General features: G+C 39.7%; 2 protein-coding genes across 5 annotated transcripts; one reads left to right on the top strand and one right to left on the bottom strand.

The window, feature by feature from the left end:
* Window positions 1–295: 295 nt before the first annotated feature.
* Window positions 296–5,420, bottom strand: atp5po (ATP synthase peripheral stalk subunit OSCP). 2 transcript variants are annotated; one of them, XM_027032738.3, is made up of 8 exons: window positions 5,348–5,420; window positions 4,292–4,393; window positions 3,669–3,719; window positions 1,948–2,058; window positions 1,689–1,818; window positions 1,242–1,354; window positions 1,027–1,113; window positions 296–541 (listed from the first exon to the last, which is right to left on the bottom strand). In XM_027032738.3, exons 2-8 carry the CDS (start codon window positions 4,316–4,318, stop codon window positions 431–433), a joined length of 630 nt encoding a protein of 209 aa, XP_026888539.1. In that variant the 5' UTR covers window positions 4,319–4,393; window positions 5,348–5,420; the 3' UTR covers window positions 296–430. The 2 variants fall into 2 exon arrangements, with proteins under 2 accessions (XP_026888539.1, XP_026888547.1); XM_027032746.3 differs by having other exon boundaries at window positions 4,292–4,366; window positions 5,348–5,365.
* A 145-nt stretch (window positions 5,421–5,565) lies between these two features.
* Window positions 5,566–13,386, top strand: slc5a3b (solute carrier family 5 member 3b). Of its 3 annotated transcripts, none has more exons than XM_027032721.3 (2): window positions 5,566–5,889; window positions 8,088–13,386. In XM_027032721.3, exon 2 carries the CDS (start codon window positions 8,361–8,363, stop codon window positions 10,488–10,490), a length of 2,130 nt encoding a protein of 709 aa, XP_026888522.2. In that variant the 5' UTR covers window positions 5,566–5,889; window positions 8,088–8,360; the 3' UTR covers window positions 10,491–13,386. The 3 variants fall into 3 exon arrangements, with proteins under 3 accessions (XP_026888522.2, XP_081576924.1, XP_026888529.2); XM_081720798.1 differs by lacking the exon at window positions 5,566–5,889 and adding an exon at window positions 5,904–6,590; XM_027032728.3 differs by lacking the exon at window positions 5,566–5,889 and adding an exon at window positions 5,904–6,672.
* The last annotated feature ends 10,828 nt before the right edge of the window (window positions 13,387–24,214 follow it).

Below are 24,214 nucleotides of genomic sequence, written 5' to 3'. Positions count from 1 at the left end.
GTTTACATTTGCTGTGCACTTTGTTTTATATAATGCACTACGTCATTGGACATTCTATCTCTACTATTAAACCAGTCACAAACAAATTATGGAAGTGGTCAATTATTGCTAATAAATGTAAAAATTCTAACTGAACCCTTACCTTAACCCAGTTACTCAGAATAATCAGACTGAGTCCATATAAATATGAGTATTTGGTCTTGCTTTCAGTTGTCACTAGTTCACATTTCCAACCTCTTCATTGTAAATAACTGAAATCAGAGTGCAGCTTTAACAGAGAGGGAGAAAGCTGGCACACTGTTTAATGTTACACTTTATTTATTATGAACACAAGAGGACAGAATAATTCAAATCATGTGGAATTGGAGTAGTTTCATGTCCAACCACCCCGTTAATCCATACTTAAGTGGGTCTGGTCAGTCCACAGGACTTATGTCTCTCTGATCAGCTTGGTGAACTTCTGGACCTTTGTCTTGGTGGACATGTCCACGTACTTATCACCGACACTGACGATCATACCGCCAAGTATAGAGGGATCAGACTGTGAACAGAGAATAAGCACCACTATCATAATCTAGTGCTGACATTAATAAAGACATTTACACAACATGACACATCCACGCAAAGTAGTGCTGAACAGCAGAGATGCTAGTCACCTCTGGCGTTGAGAAGATTAAGTGGAGGACTATATCCTTCTGTTATGATGGAGTTAGCCACTCAGCCTTCAGCTTTGAGTGTGTTGTGTTCCAGCAGTTTTAAAAGTTTGATAATGCTGAAACTGTGCCCTCAAAAATAAGCACTTTCAGCTTTACCATACACAACAAAAAGCCTGATTAAGCTCTGGATAAAAAGAGTAAACTATTTGTTTTTTGTGGATGTTAAACTAAACAGTTATACATTTAAAATTCCTGTGAATATTTTAAACTTTGATCTAATTTTGCTTGATTTTATTTAGAAACAAACGCTTTTACAAAAACTTAAACTTTAAGCTTATACGTCTGTTCAACCCATCACTGCAACGCTCACCTTGGTCTCCAGCTTTATGGTCTCTCCCTTTGCCAAGAACCCACTTAGTGCTACCTTCAACTCTGCAAGGTCAGCCGCATCCAGAGGCTGCATTCACAGCACATGGGGGGGAAAAAACAAGATGCTGAAGCCAAGCAGTTCCTAAGATGTCCAAAGGGATGTCCAACACTGATATTTGGTGAAGCAGCAGCAAAACTGGATGAAAAAAATGTAACCTGAGCAGTGGTGACTGAGCAGGTGACCTCTCCCCTGTGAGCGCTCATCATTTTGCCAAAGGCAGCGATGACATCGGGGGTCAAGGTCAGCCGACCATTTTCAGCCAGCACATCTGTGGCAAAGACAATTCAATTCAAAATCATGTGAGGACACTCAAAAGTACAAATAAATATTAATCATGTTTACTAATGCAACAATTTCCATTTAGGCAGGCAAACAGATTTTTATACAACTGAATGACTGAGGTTTCATAGGTCATGCAACCACACTAGTTAGAGATTACATATGACAACCTAATTTCCCTTTGGCCCACAATAATTGTTTATCTCACTATTGAATTAAAGCAAAATGTTATCATTCTAATTCGTGTGTAAATTCTCAACCCCCTTGCTACTGGGAGTCCAGAGAAGAGTGTGTGGAAACACTCTGAGCACCGAGATACTTACTGATGAGGTTGACTGTGATGGGGGAGACCTTAGCTTTGCTTAGCGCATCACTGACAGTCTTTAGTTTGATGCTGCGCTTGACATGGGGATTCATTACAATGCCTGATAACTTGGGGTCTTTAATCAAGGTCTGGGAATAGAGAAATAGTGTGAGAAAAGTCATACCTATTAAAACAAAAAATGAATTACATACTGAGGTGTAACTCTTCAAGAGACAAAGCAGTTGGTGCATGATGGTGACGTTTGGAGATCAACTCACTGACACGCGGCCCAGCTCTTGCTCCACCTTATCCAGATTTTTCTGCTTGCTGGCAGCAGAAAACAGAGCAGTGGCATAACGTCCCTCTACTCCATAGACCTGAATGGGTGGCTGGGGACACAGAATTTGAGTTTGAGTTTAGCCTCCTGAAACAAAATCCTAGACTTGCTGCTAAAGCATGTGGGGTCACCTGTGACAAGCATAAACAAAGACTATTGCCATAATTTAGAAATCCCTCCAGTTAAACAATGCAAGCAAACCAAATGTAAGAAGAAAGAGGAGTTAGCTGTGGCAAACTTGCAAAACACTAAACAATCAGACAATGTCAAATTTAATGGTAACAATTTGTACTGTATTTTGTGAAAATTTGAAGAGTGAAACAATGGCCTTTAACACAATTGTGTTCAAGTACGTCTACATCAAGTACATTAGCATAGTAAAATATTTGTATGCAAAAATTAAAACAAGGGGTTAGAATGAGTCAAAGGCCTATAATTGATTAATGATTACAGCTAAAGAGGGAAGTAATATTTCAACAGGAGGAGGCAACTAAATGAAGATTACAACCATTGGTGCTCAGCCTTTGATAAGGACAGAAATCAAAAAGCATTAGTTCTTGGGTAGCAAAAATCACATCCAGTCCTTATTTAAAATATCCCTTCTATTTAACTGTCCCTCTCTCTAGGTTCCATTTGCCATATATGGATATGCCATTGCTATATCAGTCAATGCTTGACAGAGGAATTTCTTGCAATTACAAACACAAACATCCATATATCTGACAAGCTTGCTAAACATCAAACTACATCAGAGGAAAATAATCATGTTAAAATTGTGGAGTAGAGTTTGAGTTTAAAAATCTGTTAACAGAAGCATGAGCAGAGTTACAAAACAAAGATACGCTACATGAAATGGTCTGTAAACGTTTACCAGAAAGGAGCAGTTTAAAAAGGCATGTTGCAAGATGTGAATTGTCCACATAAAATTTTAGTGCCTCTTCCAATCTATTGCTGTATATAGTGGGAAATGTGAGAGTTCACAACCAAAACTTTAGAAGCAGCACACACCACTTTCTCTAGCTGTTTTCATATGCCACTGTATTGCCATACCAGACACACATTTAAAAGCTTTTGCATCAAACATAGAATAAAAATCATTAATTCAGTCAGGAAACAATGGATCAAGGTCCTAGATACCATTTTCAAGCTTAGAGTCAGTTATCTCCTGTAGGCATTTCCATACACCTCTGCCATCTTATTTCATCTTTGCCTGCTTTGCTGTCTGGCTGTCTCTCGTTTTTGTTGGGTTATAGTTTTTTTTTGTTTGTTTTTTTAAACCCTAATAATTGAAACAATATATGTTACTATTTCTTTTTACAATTAACTAAACTTTTAAACCATATATATATTTATTCATTTTGCTATTCTAAAATAGAACACATCCAAGAAACCATGTAAACTACCCTTGACATAATCTAAAGTAAAACAGCACCAAGATGAGAGAGAACCTTGTAAAGAACACAAAAACTGTAAAGTGACTGTTACTGTTGCATTTTAGTGATATTCATAAAGAGCTTTGTTTTATCATAATTTGCCCAACAATTTTAACAGTATAGACATGCAAGTGATGTCCAAATTAACAATAGTTTGCTATGTATTACCTTAACCAGCTTTGTGTTAGCTAAGTGAGGTTCAAATTAACAATAGTTTGCGCTACGTTACCTTAACCAGCTTTGCTGCCGGTCTGACCACCGACGTACTGAACTGACGCACCTATAGAAAGAGTATGGATTAAAGCAATGCAACAACCACATAGTGCACAAACAACGGTTAACGGGCTCTAAAGTGGCTAACCCAACCGTGGTGTGAAAACCCAAACTCAACGATAGATACATGCCAAATACACTTGTAACTGCGACAGCTAAATAGCAATTGGCTAAACTGACTTGCTAGCTACGTAACCTTCAACGTACGCTGCTCGTTATGCTGATACAACAGTATCTTAAGAGATGGGCGTGATATATGTCTGAGTAAATATGAAAAATAACTCAACAGCAAATTAATTAGCTATAATCTGTTCACTAATGTGAACCCGTATATAAAAGTAACAAGCTTAAATTGGAGAAGGCGCTAGTTAGCCAGTTATCATATCTAGATAGATAAACAGACAATGTTAGCTAGCAAACTAAGGAGGCAAGCATGCAGGCCGATCAATCGATGGTTTATACCATTGCCTCCTAGAATTTTAAATCAGTTTAAATCAGTTTATTCTGTAGAAACAACTTCAGGTTTGTACAAAATGTTTGTCGTATTTCAGTAACATAAAGGTTTATAGAATGTCATACCTGAATCCCAAGACCAAGTGCTGCCATTTTCTCCGGCGACTGTGTAGGTCAAAGAAACTGCGCATGCGTGGAAGTCTTGCATCAAATACGTAAGCGCTCTTACTATGCATTGTGGGAAGAGTAGTTGGTATGGTTTGTTTTCATGGAAAATTACTGATAGAGATGACAGGGTAGAAAGTGAATTTGGAAATGGTATATGTACAAACCGAAGTACAATGATTCCTATTTTTAATGCATCTTAGTTAGTTAGTTAGCTAGTTTTTTTAAGTAGCACTGCTTCGTGTCTCCTCATAAATGAAGACAAAAAGATAATCACTGTCTATCCTGACTTAGGCTATGTAGGCTGTACAAGAATAAGAAACCTTTCAGTCACATTGCAATATCATCAGCATGATTCTACTTAGGTGTCTATACATAAGATTAACTGTCTAAAAAGGAAAGGCAGAAATAAAGGATTTTGCATTTTGGTATTGCTAATTCGGTGCACCACTGCATAAAGAAATATTCTTAAATTAGACATTTAAATATTTTGGAAGGGTTAGTTTAAGTTAAAAACAATATGCATGTTGGCTCATTGAAATATGTTTGCATTCACAATTCTTGATAGAGACAGACTGGTGTACATTTTCATAAAAATAATGCAACAAGCTTTGCATCCTTATCTTTACCCCTGCAGGGGTTTAAGCTTTTTCCCCCAGATAGTGTAATGTAAGACGAATGTTAAGCAAAGCCTACAGAAGCCTTGATGCTTGGTTATACTACAACATAGGATTATTGGTGAAATTAAAGTGACAAGACCACCAATAAATATTGTATTTGTATGTGGACAGGTTTGTACAAATATTTGCATTTAACTAAGCTAGCTAGCTAGATCTGCTTTGTTCATAGCTAACCCTGACACTCAGTAATGTTAGCTAGCTATACATTTGTGCAGGTAAAACAACCATTCTTTGGACGGTATCATTAAATCTAATGTATAAACTATAAATTCTTGTGGTCATCATTATCACTAATATTTATCCTTTCCAAGTATAACTTTCAAATCTACAAATTTACCTAGAGCGAACGTGGTCTCCTCTTTTCTTAGCTTTTCTTGGTAGTGTGTAAAAGAACGCTAAACCTGCCACTCAGTGCGGGTAACCTTAAATAACGTTCCCCAACGTTGACGTCACGTACATATCCGCCAGACTTCGACACGCCTCCCTCCCTTAACCAATCACACGCTAGGGGCGTGGACAAAACGGGGTCGCATGGCTTTAAGACTGTCGCGACGAGAGCACGTTGGTATTCCTCCACTAACAGAAGGAAGCGGACGAAGATAAAAAACAAACAAATAAACAAACAAACAAACACAACAAAAAACAAACCGGATTGCACGAAAAGAGAGCAATGTATTAGAAATCTTAGAAGTTGCAGTTTGCGACATATATGTATTTTCAAGCACCGACGGCATTTTGGAAGACGTGGCCAGTTTGGACCTTCCGATAGAGAAAACTAGAACCCGTTTAGTTTATATGGCACTTCCGGAGTTAATTCATTCAGGGGAGCTTTCTCACATAGCAGCGTTTTGTGGTTTGAAGTCATAACCAGTGCAAGTGGTAAGTTCTCTTTCTCATGGTTGTCATCCAAGTTGACAAGTAGTGAGCGAAAGACTTCTAGTAAAGTCAAATAAATGTACTGATATAAGCCCCGATGCTTATGAGTGGCGTCAGACTGTTTTGAGACGTCGAGCCATCTTGGCAACCTAAGCTAGGTGAGCTGATGCGTTGTAGCTAATAATATTTTGTTCATAGCTAGAATATAAAAGGATGCATAGTCCATTGCCTTGCAGTTAGCTGTTTGTAGATTACACGGTTGACGTCCCTTAGAAGATTATTCTCCAACACATAGGAAATAGTACTTTTATACACATAATTAGAAAATGTAACTATATCAGTCTTTCTGAGTCGGAAGAACACTGTACGTTAGCTAAGCTAACTAGCTAGCTCGCCGCAGTTTCTGGAAAATTCTACGGACGTCCTTTGGTCACGCGTGAGTCTCGCTTGTGTTTATCTGCTGGTTGAGGTGGCATCAAGCGTGAATGTAAAGCCTACCACGCCCCTTACTGAGCTGAGACTGTATAAACGAAAAATAAAATAAACGCCCTTTATTTGATAGGACTGCTGTGGGGATTACACTTGCAAGAAATATTACCCGTTTTTTCCCCATTTTAGCCCTAGCTACGTATTAGGTTGTACCTTAAGATAACCGTAAGCTATCATTTTCGGCTGAATGAGAGATTTCAGGATGGTGTCTAAAGGTGATGGAATTTTCAGGGTTTGCCGATAAGACGCTCGTCTTAACATCTGTTATTTCCCTGGGCGTGATGGAATGAACGCGAGGTAGGTTAGTCGATTTGTTGCTAAGAGCACGTACCTTTGGTATGGTAGGCTTTGAGTTAAATGTATGGCGACTTCATACCTTTATCTCATGTAACGCTAGCTATGTCTGCCAACGAATCTAGTAATGGGTTCCGTGTGTTCTGAGCTCTGGCATATTATGAATTGTTCAATTACCAAACTTATTGGAATTGGAGGCTGACGGTATAGGTGTTATAGGTTATTGCTGAGCTTTAGTGTATGTGCGCTGCTTATGCACCTGCCTTTGGCAGTAGTCTAGCAGTTTATACACATACACAAACAGATTTTTGAACATGGGGCAAGAACAAAGCATCAGAGTACAGGAATATTTTTGCTACTTTGAGAGAGAGCTACTTTCCAGGTCAGAAATTACTGGAGGGTACAAAAATTGATGACAGATTTCTCATGTCTGTTTGCAGTTATGTGTACTGGATGGATGTTTGTGTATGTATTGAGAGATTAAAATCACCGTCCATTATTAAATCACAGTTAATGACATAAGAGGGCAGCAGTACAGATAGATTCAGACTTTGAATGACTAGGAAGTGTGCTTTAAAAAGGTTTCTCAGTTAGTGTGTGTAATTTTTTCAAATAATTGCGAATTCTTTCCAAGTCCATTACTGTTATTCCTATAATGACTTAATAATGACTTGAATATATATCACTATATCACTGATTAATTAGCAATGCCAGTGAACCATGTATACAGTATTATGCAATAGGATGACCTCTGATTCACCAGGCGTTGTATACCCGAGTATGTTTGTGACATTTTAAATGGTGGGGCAGTGGAGGGAAATGAAAGCCTAGATTTGCATGTGTAGATTATTTGACCATTTCTTTTGTGGGCCTGTTTCATAGGCATGTGACCAATTGATATTGAAAAAAGAATTTGAGGTAGATTAATGTATCTTATTAATTTGCTGATTATTTGTCTGTAGCAATATGTAAATGATGATACAAATAGACAATCATGTATCGTGTATAATGTGTATTAATGTATAGTTAAATACCATACTAGGCAATAGCAGGTTAATTTAAGCTAGTAGGTCAGTGCAAATGTTGATAAACATTGAGTCATTGTTAAATCCCAGACAAATAAAGGTGCTTTAACCCTTTTAACATATTTTGAAGAATTAATAAGAAAAGGTTGAACACTGGGGATGAATATCAAGACTAAAATGTCATACCTTGGCTTTTCAGAAGCCCTAGGATATATATTAGCTTTGAATGGTGAAAAACCTGTACAGGATACAACATTTAAATCACATCACTCAAAATCAGTTGTTTTGTCATCATTATAGCTGTCCACACATCACTTAATCTAATGCATGCACATCTTTCTCCCTGTCTCTTTCTGTCTATCTCTCTTGTCCTCTCTCTTTGCTGTCTTGCAGGAATGTAAACTCTATCCTAGACTAGACCAGAGGCCTGAAGCATCTTCCACAAAATAACCTGCTGTGCTTCATGAGGGTACCGTTGGATTAATTAAACCTAAATGCACAAACCAAATAGAAATTCACCTGGCACATGGTGGATACGTCTGTTTCCTTCCAGAAAGACAGCAAACCAAGGGATTAAAAGACTTTTGTTGAGTTTGTTCAAATAATATTTTTCCTCTAGGTATACCTTTTTATGATGTTTTGAACTCTACCAATAATCATTGAAACATGGGGTCAGCAATGGAGATAGCAGACATTACAGTTGTCGCACTTTATTTTATCCTTGTGCTTGCCATTGGCGCCTTTGCCATGTGGAAGGCCAATCGCAGCACTGTAAGTGGCTACTTCTTGGCTGGCCGAACTATGAACTGGGTGGTGATTGGAGCATCACTGTTCGTCAGCAACATTGGCAGTGAGCACTTCATTGGCCTGGCTGGTTCAGGTGCAGCAAGTGGCTTTGCTGTAGGTGCCTGGGAGTTTAATGCCCTCCTTCTCCTTCAGCTCCTGGGATGGATATTCATCCCAGTCTATATCCACTCTGGGGTCTTCACCATGCCGGAGTACCTCTACAAACGTTATGGGGGCAAGCGGCTAAAGGTTTACTTTGCTAGCCTTTCCCTTTTGCTATACATCTTCACCAAACTCTCCGTAGACTTGTACGCAGGAGCTCTCTTCATTCAGGAGTCCTTAGGCTGGCATCTGTACCTGTCAATCATCTTGCTCATCACCATGACAGCACTGCTGACAGTAACAGGTGGTCTGGTTGCAGTGATCTACACTGACACTCTTCAGGCAGTGCTCATGATCTCTGGAGCTTTGACCCTCACAGTCATCAGCCTCGTCAAGATTGGAGGATTGGAAGGTGTCCGACAGAAGTACATGCAGGCTATTCCAAATGTCACAGCCATCCTCATGCACCACAACTATAGTTTTACATACACCAACTCATGTCGCATTTATCCAAAGCCTGATTCCCTTAAGCTATTACGAGGCCCTCTTGATGAGGACATCCCCTGGCCAGGGTTTCTTTTGGGCCAGACGCCTGCATCCATTTGGTACTGGTGTGCTGACCAGGTCATAGTACAGAGGGTACTTGCTGCCAAAAACATTGCCCATGCCAAGGGCTCTACCCTTATGGCAGGATTACTGAAAATTCTTCCCATGTTCATCATAGTCATTCCAGGGATGATCTCCCGGATCATGTTTGCCGATGAGCTTGCGTGTATTGGACCAAAGCACTGCATGGCTGTGTGTGGCAGTCAAGCAGGATGTTCCAACATTGCCTACCCTCGACTGGTCATGAGCATAATGCCAGTGGGCCTGCGGGGGCTGATGATGGCAGTCATGATTGCTGCACTCATGAGTGACCTAGACTCCATCTTCAACAGCGCGAGCACCATTTTCACCCTGGACATCTACAAGATGGTGCGGAAGTGTGCCTCATCCCGTGAGCTCCTAGTGGTGGGCCGACTGTTTGTGATCTTCATGGTGACCATCAGCATTGCTTGGGTGCCTGTCATTGTTGAGATGCAAGGTGGTCAAATGTACTTGTACATCCAGGAAATGGCAGGATACCTGACGCCACCCATTGCTGCTCTGTTTCTGCTTGGTGTCTTCTGGAAACGCTGCAATGAGACTGGTGCATTCTGGGGTGGCCTGACTGGCTTTGTTCTGGGAGCCACACGTCTTCTCCTTGGCTTTGCCTTTCGTGAACCCCGGTGTACTGAGCCAGACGAACGCCCAGCTTTCTTCAGGCAAGTTCACTACATGTACATTGCTGCAGGGCTGTTCTGGATCTCAGGCCTTGTGGCTGTGGTGGTTAGTCTTTGCACACCTCCCCCAAACAAGGAGATGATCCAGCGTACAACTGTCTGGGGGCTACGCAATATGGAAAAGCTATTGGTGACTCAGCGGGAAGAGATGTACAAGCTGACTAGTCCAGTCTACTGCAATGGCAATGTCATGCCCCAGAAAGACCTGCCTCTGAGTGTCCAGAAAGAACGATGTCTTGATGATGGGGCTGATGTAAAGCTCCTCATGCCTTCCCCATGTGACCAGGTTTCTGCCACCCCTAGCATAAATGCACCCACTCCTGTGGAGGCATATAGCAATGGGCGTGCAGCGCCAATAGGGCAGGAGGATATTGGGCAAGGTGTGTTTGAAAAGAGCATATGTCTTTTTGATTGGCTCTGTGGGTATAAGGAGCAGTCTGCAGCTTCCACAGCCAAAGTCATTGAAGAGGATGAAATCATCAAGGTGATGCTTTATGAACCTCCCAAAGTCAAGCTTCTGCTAAACCTGGGCCTCATAATAGTTTGTTTGTTGGGAATCTTTATGTTTGTTTACTTCTCTCTGTAACATGCTGATATTTCTCATCAGACAGTGCACAAGGCAGCATCTTTACTGTACATGTACGTTTTGTTATAAAAGCTAGTTTTGTTTTGTTTTGTTTTTTAAACCTCAATGTCTCAATATCAGATCGGCGAATTATTAAATGTTCCAAAAGGTGTTGCGTCAAAGTGACCAAAAGCACTACTGAGACATTGGGCCTTTATTATATTATTTCTTTTCAAGAGTATGTATTGTAGAAATCTGAACTCTGCCTTATTTAATGTAAGCACTCCCTTAACTAAAAGCCGAGCAGGCCCCCAGCATTTATTTTTTGGGGGGATCATTTTGTATCAGTGTGCACTTAGTGGGGTTGAGGCTGTCTATTGTATAAGCATTTATAGTTATTGCTCCATTAAGATCTACTGAATTTCCAAAATTTGACAGCAGTGGTTAGTTTCTCAGAATGTTTTGTACAGTCCTAATAATTGTTTGCAGAGCTATATGCCATAACTAGTGTTGTGAAGTTTGTCTTGACTTACATGCTAGAATTATCTTAACAGTACCTTTCTAAGTCTGAGTGATCAGTAATTTTAGCTATAGACATCTCATGGTCATGTATTTTGTTGTATCAGGCTGAAGGTCCTCAACCTCTAAGAGCAATGTTTTGTGTACAAAGGTGTTCTGTAGAAACCACCAAAATGCCTTCTCTTCAAGTAGGGAGAATAAACTTCAAAAAGCACATCCTCATTATTTTGGGGATTTGATCATGTGTGAAGGTGACCAATGTCTCAACAGTCTTGTAATCGACGCAAATGCATACCATTTGCATACCAACAGTGCAGCCTGTTTTCCTAAGGATACCTAAGGATATCAAATGGTTTGCTTCCTCAGGACAAATATTGGCCAGAAGCAGCTGAATTTGAGTAATATGTGAATGCATGTGATGGTATCCCAAAATGTGTTGACTAAGACCCTGGGATATCCAATTTTGATTGCTATGCAAAATAATATTTAGTTCTTCTAGAGGAAGACTTTAATTTGTGGTTGCAGGAACAGGCATTGTCTGTTCTACTGCTTCAGAATGCACTGTTTTGCAGATGTTGGTTATTGACAAATGAAGGTAAGAAGGGTAGGTAACCAAAGATGACAGTTTTGTAGTTGGAATGTGTGTGTGTGTGTGTGTGATATATAAAATATAACCTTTGTGTGTCACAGCTGGATGCTTTTTCCCCTCCTGGTTGTGCGGTTCAATGTTGGCAGTACAAATATCTCCCAGCTCCAATTGGAATGTAACTGTTTTAAACATTAAATATCAAGTGGTACTGCCAAAACTGAATGGATTTCTGGTCATGTTTTAACAAAGGATGATAGGATGCTTTTGATATTTTTCCCATTCATCTACTATTAATTGCCACCTAAAAAGGTCTGTGTTGGCCCACAGACATTAGTCCTGAAGGTCCATATGGGACACTATGGTTAAATGAAAGTTAGAGAAAATGTATACCTAGGTATGGTCCACCAGAAACGTGATTAAATGGCAAAAATGTGTGTACTTTTATTTATCAGTGATCTCAAATGTATGAAAATGGAAAATAAAAAGATTTAAATGTTTTGCTTGTATTTTTATTGTTCTTAAGATAATGGGTTAATCTAAATGGGGCTGTTTTATTTCTTGAAAATATTCATTAAAACATGCCCAAGCTGACCCTGTTTATTTTATTGATTAGCCTGATATTTGCCAATATTTCTGATTGGCAGTTTGGTGAACTGTGTCACTTGGACAGGAATCTACTACTGTAACACAACTCTCTGGGCTTTAGCAGAACTGGCAATGGTATATTCCATGATAACATATGTATGTGAACTTCACATATTTCTAATTTTTTTTTTTTTCCAAAGCAGTTGTTCAAGTAAGTGACAGAATGAAAGCATCAAATGCTACATTTCTACTTACATTGTTGCTGGGGGGAGGGGGTCTTGGAGAGGGAGAATTAAAATCAAATCCTTAAATTCCCTTAGAATATAAGGTTTTTGATTCTTTATTTTTTTAATATAGCCTAAGAGGTAGGCTGAGGGTCTGTCTGAGAACATACATGAGGAGAGACTGAAGCATTGCATTGTTAGGATCATCTTAACAGAGCGAGAGAGTTCAATATGATTCTCCCTCTATCTTTTAAAGTTATCTCTGTTCTAATGCCTTTGGGAAGCATTGGTCCTTGAAATTGACCTTCATTTTTTTCATACCCACTTCCTGCCTGAAGAGTGCAGCTATGTTTATCGCAACCAACTCATTTGCACTGGAGATCCATCTGGCTTGGTCTGTCATAAATAATGGTTAATTCTTTTTTTTTTTTTTTTTTGCTGTGTCAAATCTTTTCCTTTTATTGTGCTCTCTTTGGTTCTTATGAAGTCTAAATTCGCTGGGACCCTTTGTAGACCTTCCATTGGGGCACAAGGCTGTGCTTTTTTCATATGTTTGTTTTTCATTTTAGTATTTTTTCTTTGGCTGGTTTTAGTTGACTGCAAAATCATTGTAATTTGTATTTGAATTTTATATTGTTTTACATTAGTATTTATAAAACCAAATGTGTCTTTAAGATGGTTTGTTCTTTTGAACTTACATTTCAGAGTGATGAACAATGCATTTACCAATGTTTATATTCCCAATAACTTAAAAAAGGTCTAGATCACTGCATTTGCTGAATCATGGAACAAGGGTCTTGTACAGCTGTATGCCTTATAGGCTGGTACGTGTTTTGCTTTCCAGTCCTGTGCACCTTCACTGTGTTGCTGAAATCGAGTCATCAAAATTGCAGAGCTCACACAGTGAGCTTGATGCTTTAAATCACTTGTTTGTTCAACTATCAAGAAGTAGATGTAAATATTCGCTATTTTAAAAAAATAAAGGAAAATTTGAGATGGACTGTTTGCTATGGTGCCCCTTCATTTGTCTTGGTATTTGTTTTCACTACCTTTTTATAGATGGCAGCATTACCAATATGTTATTTAGTGTTTACACCGAAACAAACTTTGGAAAGGTGGCTCTGTCCTCCAACTGACTTACTCCAACAAGTGTCATGGTCATGGCATGAGCCTGCTCAGAGGGTCTGACTGGAAGTTGATGATCAAGGGTGTGTACAAACATAAAATATGTGATTAAAACAAAAATAAAGCAATGAATGAACATCAATCATTTTTACATTTTCTTCTGATGCAAAATTATTTCTCACAATCTCTTCTACTTTTTTGACATTTTTTCTCAACTTATTCCCTATCTCTTTCAAATACACTAATACACTATATTGCCAAACGTATTCACTCACACATCCAAATAAACGAATTCAGGTGTTCCAATCACTTCCATGGCCACAGGTGTAGAAAACCAAGCACCCAGGCATGCAGACTGCTTCTACAAACATTTGTGAAAAAATGAGTTGCTCTCAGGAGCTTTGTGAATTCCAGCATGGTACCCTGATAGGTACCATGTGCACCACCTGTGCAACAAGTCCAGTCATGAAATTTCCTCACTACTAAATATTCCACAGTCAACTGCCAGTGGTATTATGACTAAGTGGTAGCAGTTGCGATTGACAGCAACTTGGCCACAAAGTGGTAGGCCAAGTAAAATGACAGCGGGGTCAGCGGATGCTAAAGCGCATAGTGCGCAGAGGTCGCCGACTTTCTGCAGACTCAATTGTTACAGACCCCCAAACTTCATGTGGCCTTCAGATTAGCTCAAGAACAGTGCGTAGAGAAATGGGCTTCATGGAATGGGTTTCCTTGACCGAGCAGCTGCATCCAAGCCTTACAAGTGCAGTGTAAAGTGTCGGATACAGTGGTGTAAAGCACACCACCACTGGACTCTAAAGCAGTGGTGACGTTCTCTATAGTGACAAATCACACATCTCCGTCTGGCAATCCGATGGATGAGTCTGGGTTTGGCCGTTGTCTGGAGAACTACTTGTCTGACTGCTTTGTGCCAAGTGCAAAGGTGGAGGGGGGATTATGGTGTGGGGTTGTTTTTCAGGAGTTGGACTCTGCCCCTTTGTTCCAGGGAAAGGAACTGCTAATGGTTCAGCATACCAAGAGATTTTGGACAATTTCATGCTCCCAACTTTGTGGGAACAGTTTGGAGATGACCCCTTCCTGTTCCAAAATGAATACACACCAGTGCACAAAGCAAGGTTCATAAAGACATGGATGAGCGAGTTTACTGTGGAAGAACTTGACTGGCCTGCACAGAGTCCTGACCTCAACCTGATAGAACGCCTTTGGGATGAATTAGAGCGCAGACTGCGAGCCAGACCTTCTCGTCCAACATCAGTGTCTGACCTCAGAAATGTGCTTCTGGAAGAATGGTCAATAATTCCCATAAACACACTCCTAAACCTTGTGGACAGTCTCCCCAGAAGAGTTGAATAGCTGCAAAGGGTGGGCTGAGATCATTTTAAACCCTATGGATTAAGATTGGGATGTCACTCAAGTTAATATGCGTGTGAAGGCAGATGAGCGAATACATTTGACAACATATAGCTTGGCTTCCCTCTGCAGGTTGAGTGAGTTTTACTTGAGAAAAGTAGATCAGGTTTAGTGGGGGCAAGTTAATCTGTGACCAAATGGAAACTCTTGCTTAAAGCTTTCATTCATTTTATGTGCTCAGCTGATTTTGTTTTCGGTCATGTTTAGGTCATTATTGTATTAAATCACATTGGGTGACATGTCCATTTCTCATAGCTGGGTGTAGGTCAAAGACTGGCCTACATATCCCATACTCACACAGACACGCACAGACTCACACATGCCGTATTCTTGCGGATTAACTGTTGGTTTTCAGCAATGGTTTTCAGTATTTTTAGCCTGTTTTGTCTATGTGAGACAATATGCTCACATTTTTCATGTTTTCATCTGCCTCACACATTCTGCCCATCAGTTTGTCACACCCACTCTCTTCCTTTGTTGCTCAGTGCCTGTCAGTCTGTCACCCCAGTACATTTCCACTGATAGCTTGCACATTGCCCTATGATAAAAGAAGACAGGATGAAGCGAGAGAATGTGAAATGTTTTGCATTATTATGCACTCATAAATGCTCATACAGCTTATTCCTCCCCTCATAACCTCATATATAGACTATCCCCTATGACTCAGCCCAAAGCTTTGTGCACAGATTACGTTAATAATAGCAGCGCTTGTTTCTTCATCTCAGTGAAATTGGATGCATATGTGTATGTTTCTTGAAAGGGAGAGAATAAGTGTAATGTTCCAAAAATCCATGAATAAGTATACAGGGAGTGTGTTCTTTGCATTACTGGAGGTACAGTCCAAATGCAGATCCTGAAACACACAGAGCAAAGTGGGATGTTTGCAGTGGGACCAGTATGGGGGATATTTGCACAAGCTCTCTCTCATAAGAAGACAACTTGAAGTGTGTAGTTCTTTGGGTGGTTATAATGTAGGAAAATATTGTGTTTAAAGACAGCATTCTTGGTTAATCAAATTGGGATTTTTAAAGGCTGTAAACTATAGGCAGTATTAGGTAGAATAATGCATAGTATACCTGTGCCTTGGCCCATGTCTCCAGTCCATATAAAAAGCTCTGAGGAGAAGTGTCTGGAAAAGTGCAAAATTGAATGAATTCTTGATTCATTGTGTCAAGATGCGGATCAAGGCATAACATCTCACAGATTACTGCATATTCTTCAGTTCCTTTATGATGTGATTGACATCCCCATATACTCATAAATATATTATTTGAAGTGATTTGTGTTGATTTGGGGGCACTAATAACATTGTTTGGAGATCAACTATTCTAAGGTGCCAATCTTCTGCTGGTAACCTAATTGTGTCCATACAGCCCAGTTAACTTGCCCCCCCCCACCAATGTTGTGATCAACAGGATGTCATCAGACAGAATACTAGAGCTTGTTTTTGTGCAATTCTGTGCTGCTGCAATTCTGCATATTGCATTGCGTATAGTGCTGTTCTTATTTATTATTTAGGTTCAATTTTCCCTGACTTATTCTCTCGCCCTTTCCCTCTCACTCTTTCTCTCTGTCACATTCTCTCTCTCTCTCTCTCTCTCTCTCTCTCTCTCTCTCTCTCTCTCGCTCTCTCTCTCTCTCTCTCTCTCTCTCTCTCTCTCTCTCATGCGCTCTCTCTCCTCATGGGCGGGTGCTGCTATTTCAGACAGTGGAAAAGTACTGGCAGTTAGACTGATGCAGTGGGCTGCCCTTTGTTCATTGTGGCCTCAGAGAACCAGCAACAAACAGCAGCAACTCTTTCTCAACATCCAACATTAATCTGTCATTTGAAAACACCATTCGGTTCCTATTTCTCAACTTTGATGCCATACTAAGAGACAGCTGACTCACAGCACGCTGAATAAAACATTTGCTTTATGCAAATAATGCTCAAAATGCCTACAGAGTAAGCATGCTAGCTTTGGTTGATCAGGTATTGCATTTTAAGTCAAAGAGCAGGTCTTTTTGCTGACAAATTAAGAAAGTTCTAGGTTGTTAATGGTCAACTTGTCAAATTGGATTGAAATAACTACCTTTAATGTTTCCTATTAGTCAGTAAAGGGGCAGATGAAGGGACTTGTTAAGATAAATTTGCAAGGTTACATATTACATAGACATGTTCTTTTTTCTTCATCTAATCCTCCATAACCAATAATGCCAGATTTGATTATTTTTCTGCACAAAAAGTGAATGCAATGTACTACCCCACCCTTGCATAATCAGAGCTCTGGGTACCAAACCCATTATACACTGATAGGTTTTATTCTGTGACTGTATACGGTGCTGTCACTAAAGGACTTAAGCAGCTTTGCAGGAGTTGCACTCTGCATGGAAATGGACGTGCTGTGTTGCAACAGTCCTGATGCAGCCTGATGTTTTATGATTGCCACAAGGACACGTAAACCTCCAACAGTGCAGTGTTAGGTCAGTGTCTCTAGTGTCTGCCAGGAATTCAGGCCTCTAGACCCATGAATCAGTGCCAGCTTTGCCACACACATTAGAGCCACTAATAGAAATGCCTACAATGTGGCATTTTCCCTGGACAGTTTATTACACAGTTTATTACACAATTTGTGTTTCATTAGCTACTTTTGTTTAGTTATGCCAATATTATAAATGTTACACTGACAATTAAAAGTAAAATACATAGCATAAAATGAATGATACATAACAAAGTTTTAATGTTCTTAATGTTATATTAACATCACTTTGAAAAGAATCTACCATCTTGCCAGTGTTGAAAATCTGTGCTTAAAGTTCATGTAAAGGGATTTCAGAGATATGTTCTAAACACATCATAATTGCAGAAAACATGAAAAGACTAAACTGTCATACTGAATTGTGGAGTAAGACCATTAAACTGTTTTTCATCATTTTTATGTTCAGGTTTCTTTGGTTGCGTCTGAAGTCATGGGCAATAAGCCAGCATCATACTTATCATGCCCCTTCCTTTAGCAATATAGTGTTCAATGTTTAAGGTGTTTCTACCACATGATTGCGGGTTACTATTTATGCCTGTTACAGTGTACAGTTGCCTTTGTTCCATAAATGCATCTTTCCTGGATACCAAGAAATACCTCCTCATTTAAAATTCCTAAAACTGATGAGATGACGGAGAGATTGATTATGATTATAGTATTGATTGTTGATTAAACAAGGTTGTTTCCTGGGTGTGTCAGTGTCCTCGTGCTCCGAAATGGATTATGGTTCCAGTGGCTCAAACATGTAACGTTTTATGGCTGTACAAGGCTGATAAAGCTGCTAGATGGAGCGTACATTGTTCAAGTGGTATTTGACACTTGAGAGTGCACCTTTACCAAAACTGGTCATGATTTCAGTAGATGGCTTCAGCATTGAGTCAATAAACCCTCACCCCTCTTACAATGGGCCAGCAATCTACTTCCATTGTCTAAAGCTAAGAACTTTATCATGTAAGAAGCAAGGGCATTCAGTGAGGGATATATTTACTGAAATGTTTAATGTTGTATATATTTGGGCGAGTGTAAGCCTGGATATGTACATGCATGTGTGGATGCTTAGATAAGTTTGTGATTTGGAAGACTCCAGGCACAATGGCCTCCTTGGTGCAGTTGGTCTACCAGTGTCTGGTCTTGCTTGTGCCTTTGGCAAAAACAATGTCGCACTGTCGTTCCAAAACAAACATGCTAACACAAGTGTCCCCGGCTAATTAGTCATATCACAGCATCCTGGCACCGTGCCTCTAGTGCTGTGATGACAAACAGGAGCGAGAGATGAGTGATGTGTTTGTTGCATAATGGAGGTGAGTCCAAAAAGCATATGTGGAGATGTGGGAGATGCTCCCTCATGATTCAGTCCCATGAGCAGTTCAGGGACAGCAATAAGTACAAAAACTTGTAATAATTTCTTTCAATGTTTTGCATTTGTATTACCTAATTTTATAATAAGTTGTGTGTTAAGAATCTAGGAGCTTACTTCACTCAGCTCTGATATTATAAATGTCATATAAACTCTTGGCATTTACCATTTCAAAGCATTTGCACTACCTTTTAGTTTTGTGTTTTATTTTTGCAGTTCTTGTTTGTGACCCTAACATAGGGCCTGTTTCTCTGATGGAATTACGGTTGAATTCTCTTTTACAATTAACTTTCTTCTAGCTAGCTAACAATGTACTATTAAAAGACTACATAATTTAAATATAACCCTTCAACACAAAACATAGAAGTAAAACTATTATTAAGTATTTCTGATAGACCAGCTCTCAAGTACCAAACAATCAAAATAGCAATGAATTTAAAGACACTTTTCTTTATCACTTAGTGATTACATAATGCTAACCTGTTCGAACCAGGCAAACAGGAATGCGTAGAGCAGGAAGCTGGGCAAGCCTACATACCAGCCCTTCTGGTTACAACCACACTGCCCCTATAAATTACACCCTTCCTGACGAACCCCAACACGGATTCCAATCATTCCCTGAATTTCATAAGTGTGGCTGGTAGATCTGTGCCAAGAAGAGCCAGAGATTCCTGTTATAATGGAATAACTCCACAGAGAACCATCTGAATGGGAAAAGGAATGAATGAATCCAGCAGATTCCAGACATCCGTTGAGGATGAAGAGGAAATGTCAGTGAAGAAGGGCTGGAAACCGCTATCACCAGCAGGTCTGGAAGTGGGTTCAACCTGAGGTCTGTGTTCAGAAACGGAATCCTGCAGAGGGCTGAAGTCTAAGGCAGCACCACTAAAATGGCTGTGATGTCCTGCAATAAATGCACAAGTCTTCTCATCACCTAAATGCTGTTCCTCTATGTTAGAGCATACAAAATTCTGGTGAATTTTCCCTGGACATTTGTTTATACTTGTGTTTAAAGTGCCTCTGAGACCCCCAGGTGGTATCAAAGGATCTTTGCATTCATCATTAATAAGGAGAGAGTATGTTATTGCACTTAAAAACAGACATAGTTGAAATTATACTTTTGGCTAAAGGCTCATTGTTGTCCTGGCCTGATGCCATACCTGCTAATAGGGAAAGCTTCTGACATGGAATTATTTTCTTCTCACTCTCCCCTTTCAGAGAATTCCACTTGCTATTCTAACATGGCAGACCGCACACAGAGCCATACCTATACTAAATGTGCTGCAGACCTGGGTGAGCCAAACCACGTGTCGTAATCTTGAGGTCATAAATTGTCAGATCTTACAAGAACCCAGTGATCTTGACTCATCTACTGTCATGGGATGCCTATTTGTTAGCCTAATTGTGTCGATTTAAGGTGTGACATTTTCAGCGGTCACGAGGAAAGCAACAAACATTACAACTGTCTTAGTCAGTCAGCCTCCTTTGTGCATGACCGGCACCTTTGGGATTGGTAGTATACTGGAAACTCTGCAGCCACAACACTGCAAACTTATCTCAGCCAAGAAGAGCGTGAATGGGGAGGGCAGGGTGTGGAGAGGTGAGAGAGGACATGAAGAGGAGGATTATGGGAGAGCAATTGGTGGAAAAGTACTGTTTGCTCATTAGGATTGTTCATACATATATGTGCTAATATTACACCAAAAGCCTCATCACTTTTATGTTATCTGTGTCAGCCCAGAATCTACCATTTCCACTATTTCAAGTTGTTTTCTTACACTGCATTAGAGATTAAAAATGTTTTGAACGGTGTTTGATAATTTGGTTAATAATTGTCATGCGGTCAAAGCATGAGACATTTTGACAAGATTCTAATTCTTTGATCTTCAAATGCAGCTTTTCAGTTTGAATATCATGAAGGTTATGGTTAGTATTTATGTAGGAGGGTCTAATTAAATAGGCAGTGGGAGTTGAGTTTCAGGTTATTAATCCACTTCTTTAGTTACAGTGGCCAGTAGAGGAAAACAGGGTTAATGATCACCAGACTTAGCTGTCACACTCTTCTGATCAGGGTGGTCACTGTAACTAAACTGTCCCATTAGAATGTGTGCTGTGTTACAGTGAAACACTCCCTTTTCCCTTTTGCTTAGTGTTACAGAGCACTGAGGTGAGAATCATTTTCTTTGCAGATACTGTTTAATGGTTTGGTGCAGCATGAAGGCATAAATGTTAACAAATAGCAAATATTGGGCCTTCCGTCGATAAATCACTGCTAATTCTGTGCAAACCATATGATCAAGAACAGGACATAAAGGGGCCAGGTTTGGAATGGTGTCATCATCTAGTCCTACTGTGAAGGAACTGGACCCTACATGTATGTTAGATCATACTGAGTCAAATAAAAAAAAGTGAATTATATGCAACATAAACACTGATCAAGTGATATTGCACTTTAGCTGAGAACAAATATTGCAGTGTCAGCTAAATAATCAATTATTACCTTTATCAGGACGTTACTGTACGACCAGTGCTCTGTATAAAGTAACTCCTAAATCCTTAGTTACTCTAACATGCAACTGCATTAAAAAAAACCCTTTTTGTCTATGATAATGTGCTGCAGACTAACTATTTGCAATGGAGCATGTAGTAATAAACATAATAATAAATTGTGGAATATCCCAGCTCTCTAACATGTAGAATTAGAGATTGCATTTGTGCAAATTAGGCAATTTCTATCACTGCAGTACAGCCACCGTGTGTGTGTGTGTGTGTGTGTGTGTGTGTGTGAGAGAGAGAGAGAGAGAGAGGTTGGTGGGGTACAGAGAGAATGACATTTGAGATTTGTTATATCAGATTAGCTGCTCTTCATGTGTCAGTGGAAAATTCCATCTTCTCTCTCTTTCACTTTGTCTCTCTGTCTTTGGTAAGGCACCTTGATGATTAACACATTTAATGAGCATGTGAAAGAGAATGAAAAAAACAAGAAAGAGAGCTATCCCCAGTACCATTTCACCTTGACTGAGAGCGGCACTGAGCACGCGTCTCTGAACCACCGCAGTTAGTTGATCATAAATCATTCTTCCTTTCCTGCCACCTCACAGATCTGCTTGTTCTGCTTAAACACGCATGTAGTTCACTAGTAAAAACCATAAGATTTTATAATATGTGGTCATATATTCTAAAGCTTATTTTCAGGGTTATAACTGCACTTTAGTCCCCAAAAGGGCATCTTATTTGCCAAATGTAGGAAAGTTCTTGCTCTGGCACACAGCTTGCAGGTAAATTTACTGGCTGCTTTATTAAGCAGAGTGTTGCCATGCACAGGGCAGCTATGCTCCATCCCATTCCTCACTGGTGCATTACTGAGTACTGGACCACTGTTAACTGGACATTATTTGGGTGGCAGATCCTGCACAAAAGTAACTCTGACGTGGTAGTGAAGGTGTTGTTGGAGTTTCAGACATACCACTATAATCGCTGAATTGAAAGTGAACTGCCACTTAAAAAATATCTCGCCAACATTGATCAGAAAGGGGGGCTGGCTAACAGAAGACAAAAATTGCGTTGAGATATGTATAACTCCAATGTACCTCAGTAGTAAATATAGAGGTTGACAAAATTCTGTTGAGGTACACCAAGTTCCTGACAATCGGGCCATTTTGGGTCTTTCAACAGGTGTGCAAGCAAAGTAATTAAGAAGCTCTAGGAAGTGAAACAGTTGATATTCAGATTTCAAGATCATTACAGGAGCTCATTCATTTAAACAGTTCTAAAGTTTTGACTGTGTAGATGAGTTCTTAACCTCAATGCTGCAACAACAATTCATTCAATTCAAAGAAAGCCAACGTTACATCAGTGACCTACCTATACCAATTCTGATATGTTGTATTTTGTGCACATTTAAATGGTACAAAATAGATTAACCTTCTATTACATTGTGTGCCCAGTTAGGCAAGTTGTATTTTCGAGGATTCATTTTATTATTGAACAACTACAGTGCTCTGGGTTAATCCAAAATGTTAAGTAAAGTGAGGTTTTGGCTTTTTTAGGAGAATATCTATGTGTGCATAATTTATTGGGCAACTATTAGTGTGCAGAATTATTATGCAACTAAATAAAAAATGGAAATTTTCCCATCTCCCTTGTTGATTTTCATCTGTTAAAGTAAGAATAACTTATTATTAACTCAAAATTTACAAATAAACATATATATATATATATATATATATATATATATATATATATATATATCAGTGATATAACCACCCTTCTATTCAAAAATTTAGTCTTCTATTCATGGAGTCAGTTTCTTAATCTGTTGATGATCGACTTTTTGTGTGGCAGCAACCACAGCCTCTCAGACACTGTTCAGAGTGCTGTACCCACAAGTACTCAAAAGGATTGAGGTCAGGTGAGGCAGGGGGCCTTTCATCTTTAAGTCCTCTTTCATCTTTAAGTCCTCTACTGGCTAGCCACGCAGTGGAGTACTTCGATGCATGCCATGGAGCATTGTCCTGCATAAACATCATGGTCTTCTTGAAAGATCCAGACTTTTCCCTGTACCACTGCTTGAAGAAAGTGTCTTCTAAAAACTGACAGCTGGTTTGGAAGTTGACTTTGAGTCCATCTTCAAACCGAAAAGGTCCAACTAGCTAATCTTTAATAATATCAGCCCATAGCAGTACCCCACATCCACCTTGCTGGCGTCTGAGTCGAAGTGGAGCTCTGTGCCCGTTACTGATCCAGCCGCGGGCCCATCCATCTGGTCCGTCAAGAGACACTCTCATCTCATTAGTCCATAAAACCAGTCCATAAAATCTGTCTTCAGATATTTCTTGACCCAGTCTTGAGGTATCACCTTATGTGTCTTGTTCAGTGGTGGTTGGGTTTCCGCCTTCCATACCGTGGCCATGTCTCTGAGTACTCAACACTTTATACTTATGGGCACTCCAGGTAGGTTGCAGTTCTGGAATATGGAGCTTGGAGTTGGAAAATATACATAAAAATGATGATATGGTCAAAATACTCTCTTGCTTAATAATTGCGCACACAGTCTATATATGATTGCTTCAGTTCCTTTCTGGTCTTCAGATCCCATCACACACATGCTAGGAAACCCTGGACCAAGTAAGCAGCCATCAGCAATTAGGTAGCTCATACAGGTTAGTGCTTTGAGCTTATTTTTTGGACAGGACCACATGGACTTTGGAGAGACCGTCTACATTCCTGCCTCAGTATAAATAGATTTTTGGAGCAGTCTGATGTCCCAGTGGGTTTTGTGGGATGTGGCAGTGTTCTTATTGCTCATGACCTCTTCCATGTTTTGATTTGTTTATCACAGAAAACCACACTTTTTTCCAGCCGATTTTATAATAACTGCTTAGACGTGGTAGGAC

This window comes from Electrophorus electricus, chromosome 9 (genome assembly GCF_041902795.1).
Source record: "Electrophorus electricus isolate QZ-2024a chromosome 9, ASM4190279v1, whole genome shotgun sequence".
Lineage (NCBI taxonomy): Eukaryota > Metazoa > Chordata > Actinopteri > Gymnotiformes > Gymnotidae > Electrophorus > Electrophorus electricus.
The sequence above is the reverse complement of the archived record's forward strand: the minus strand, read 5'-3'. Positions and strand labels throughout refer to the sequence as shown.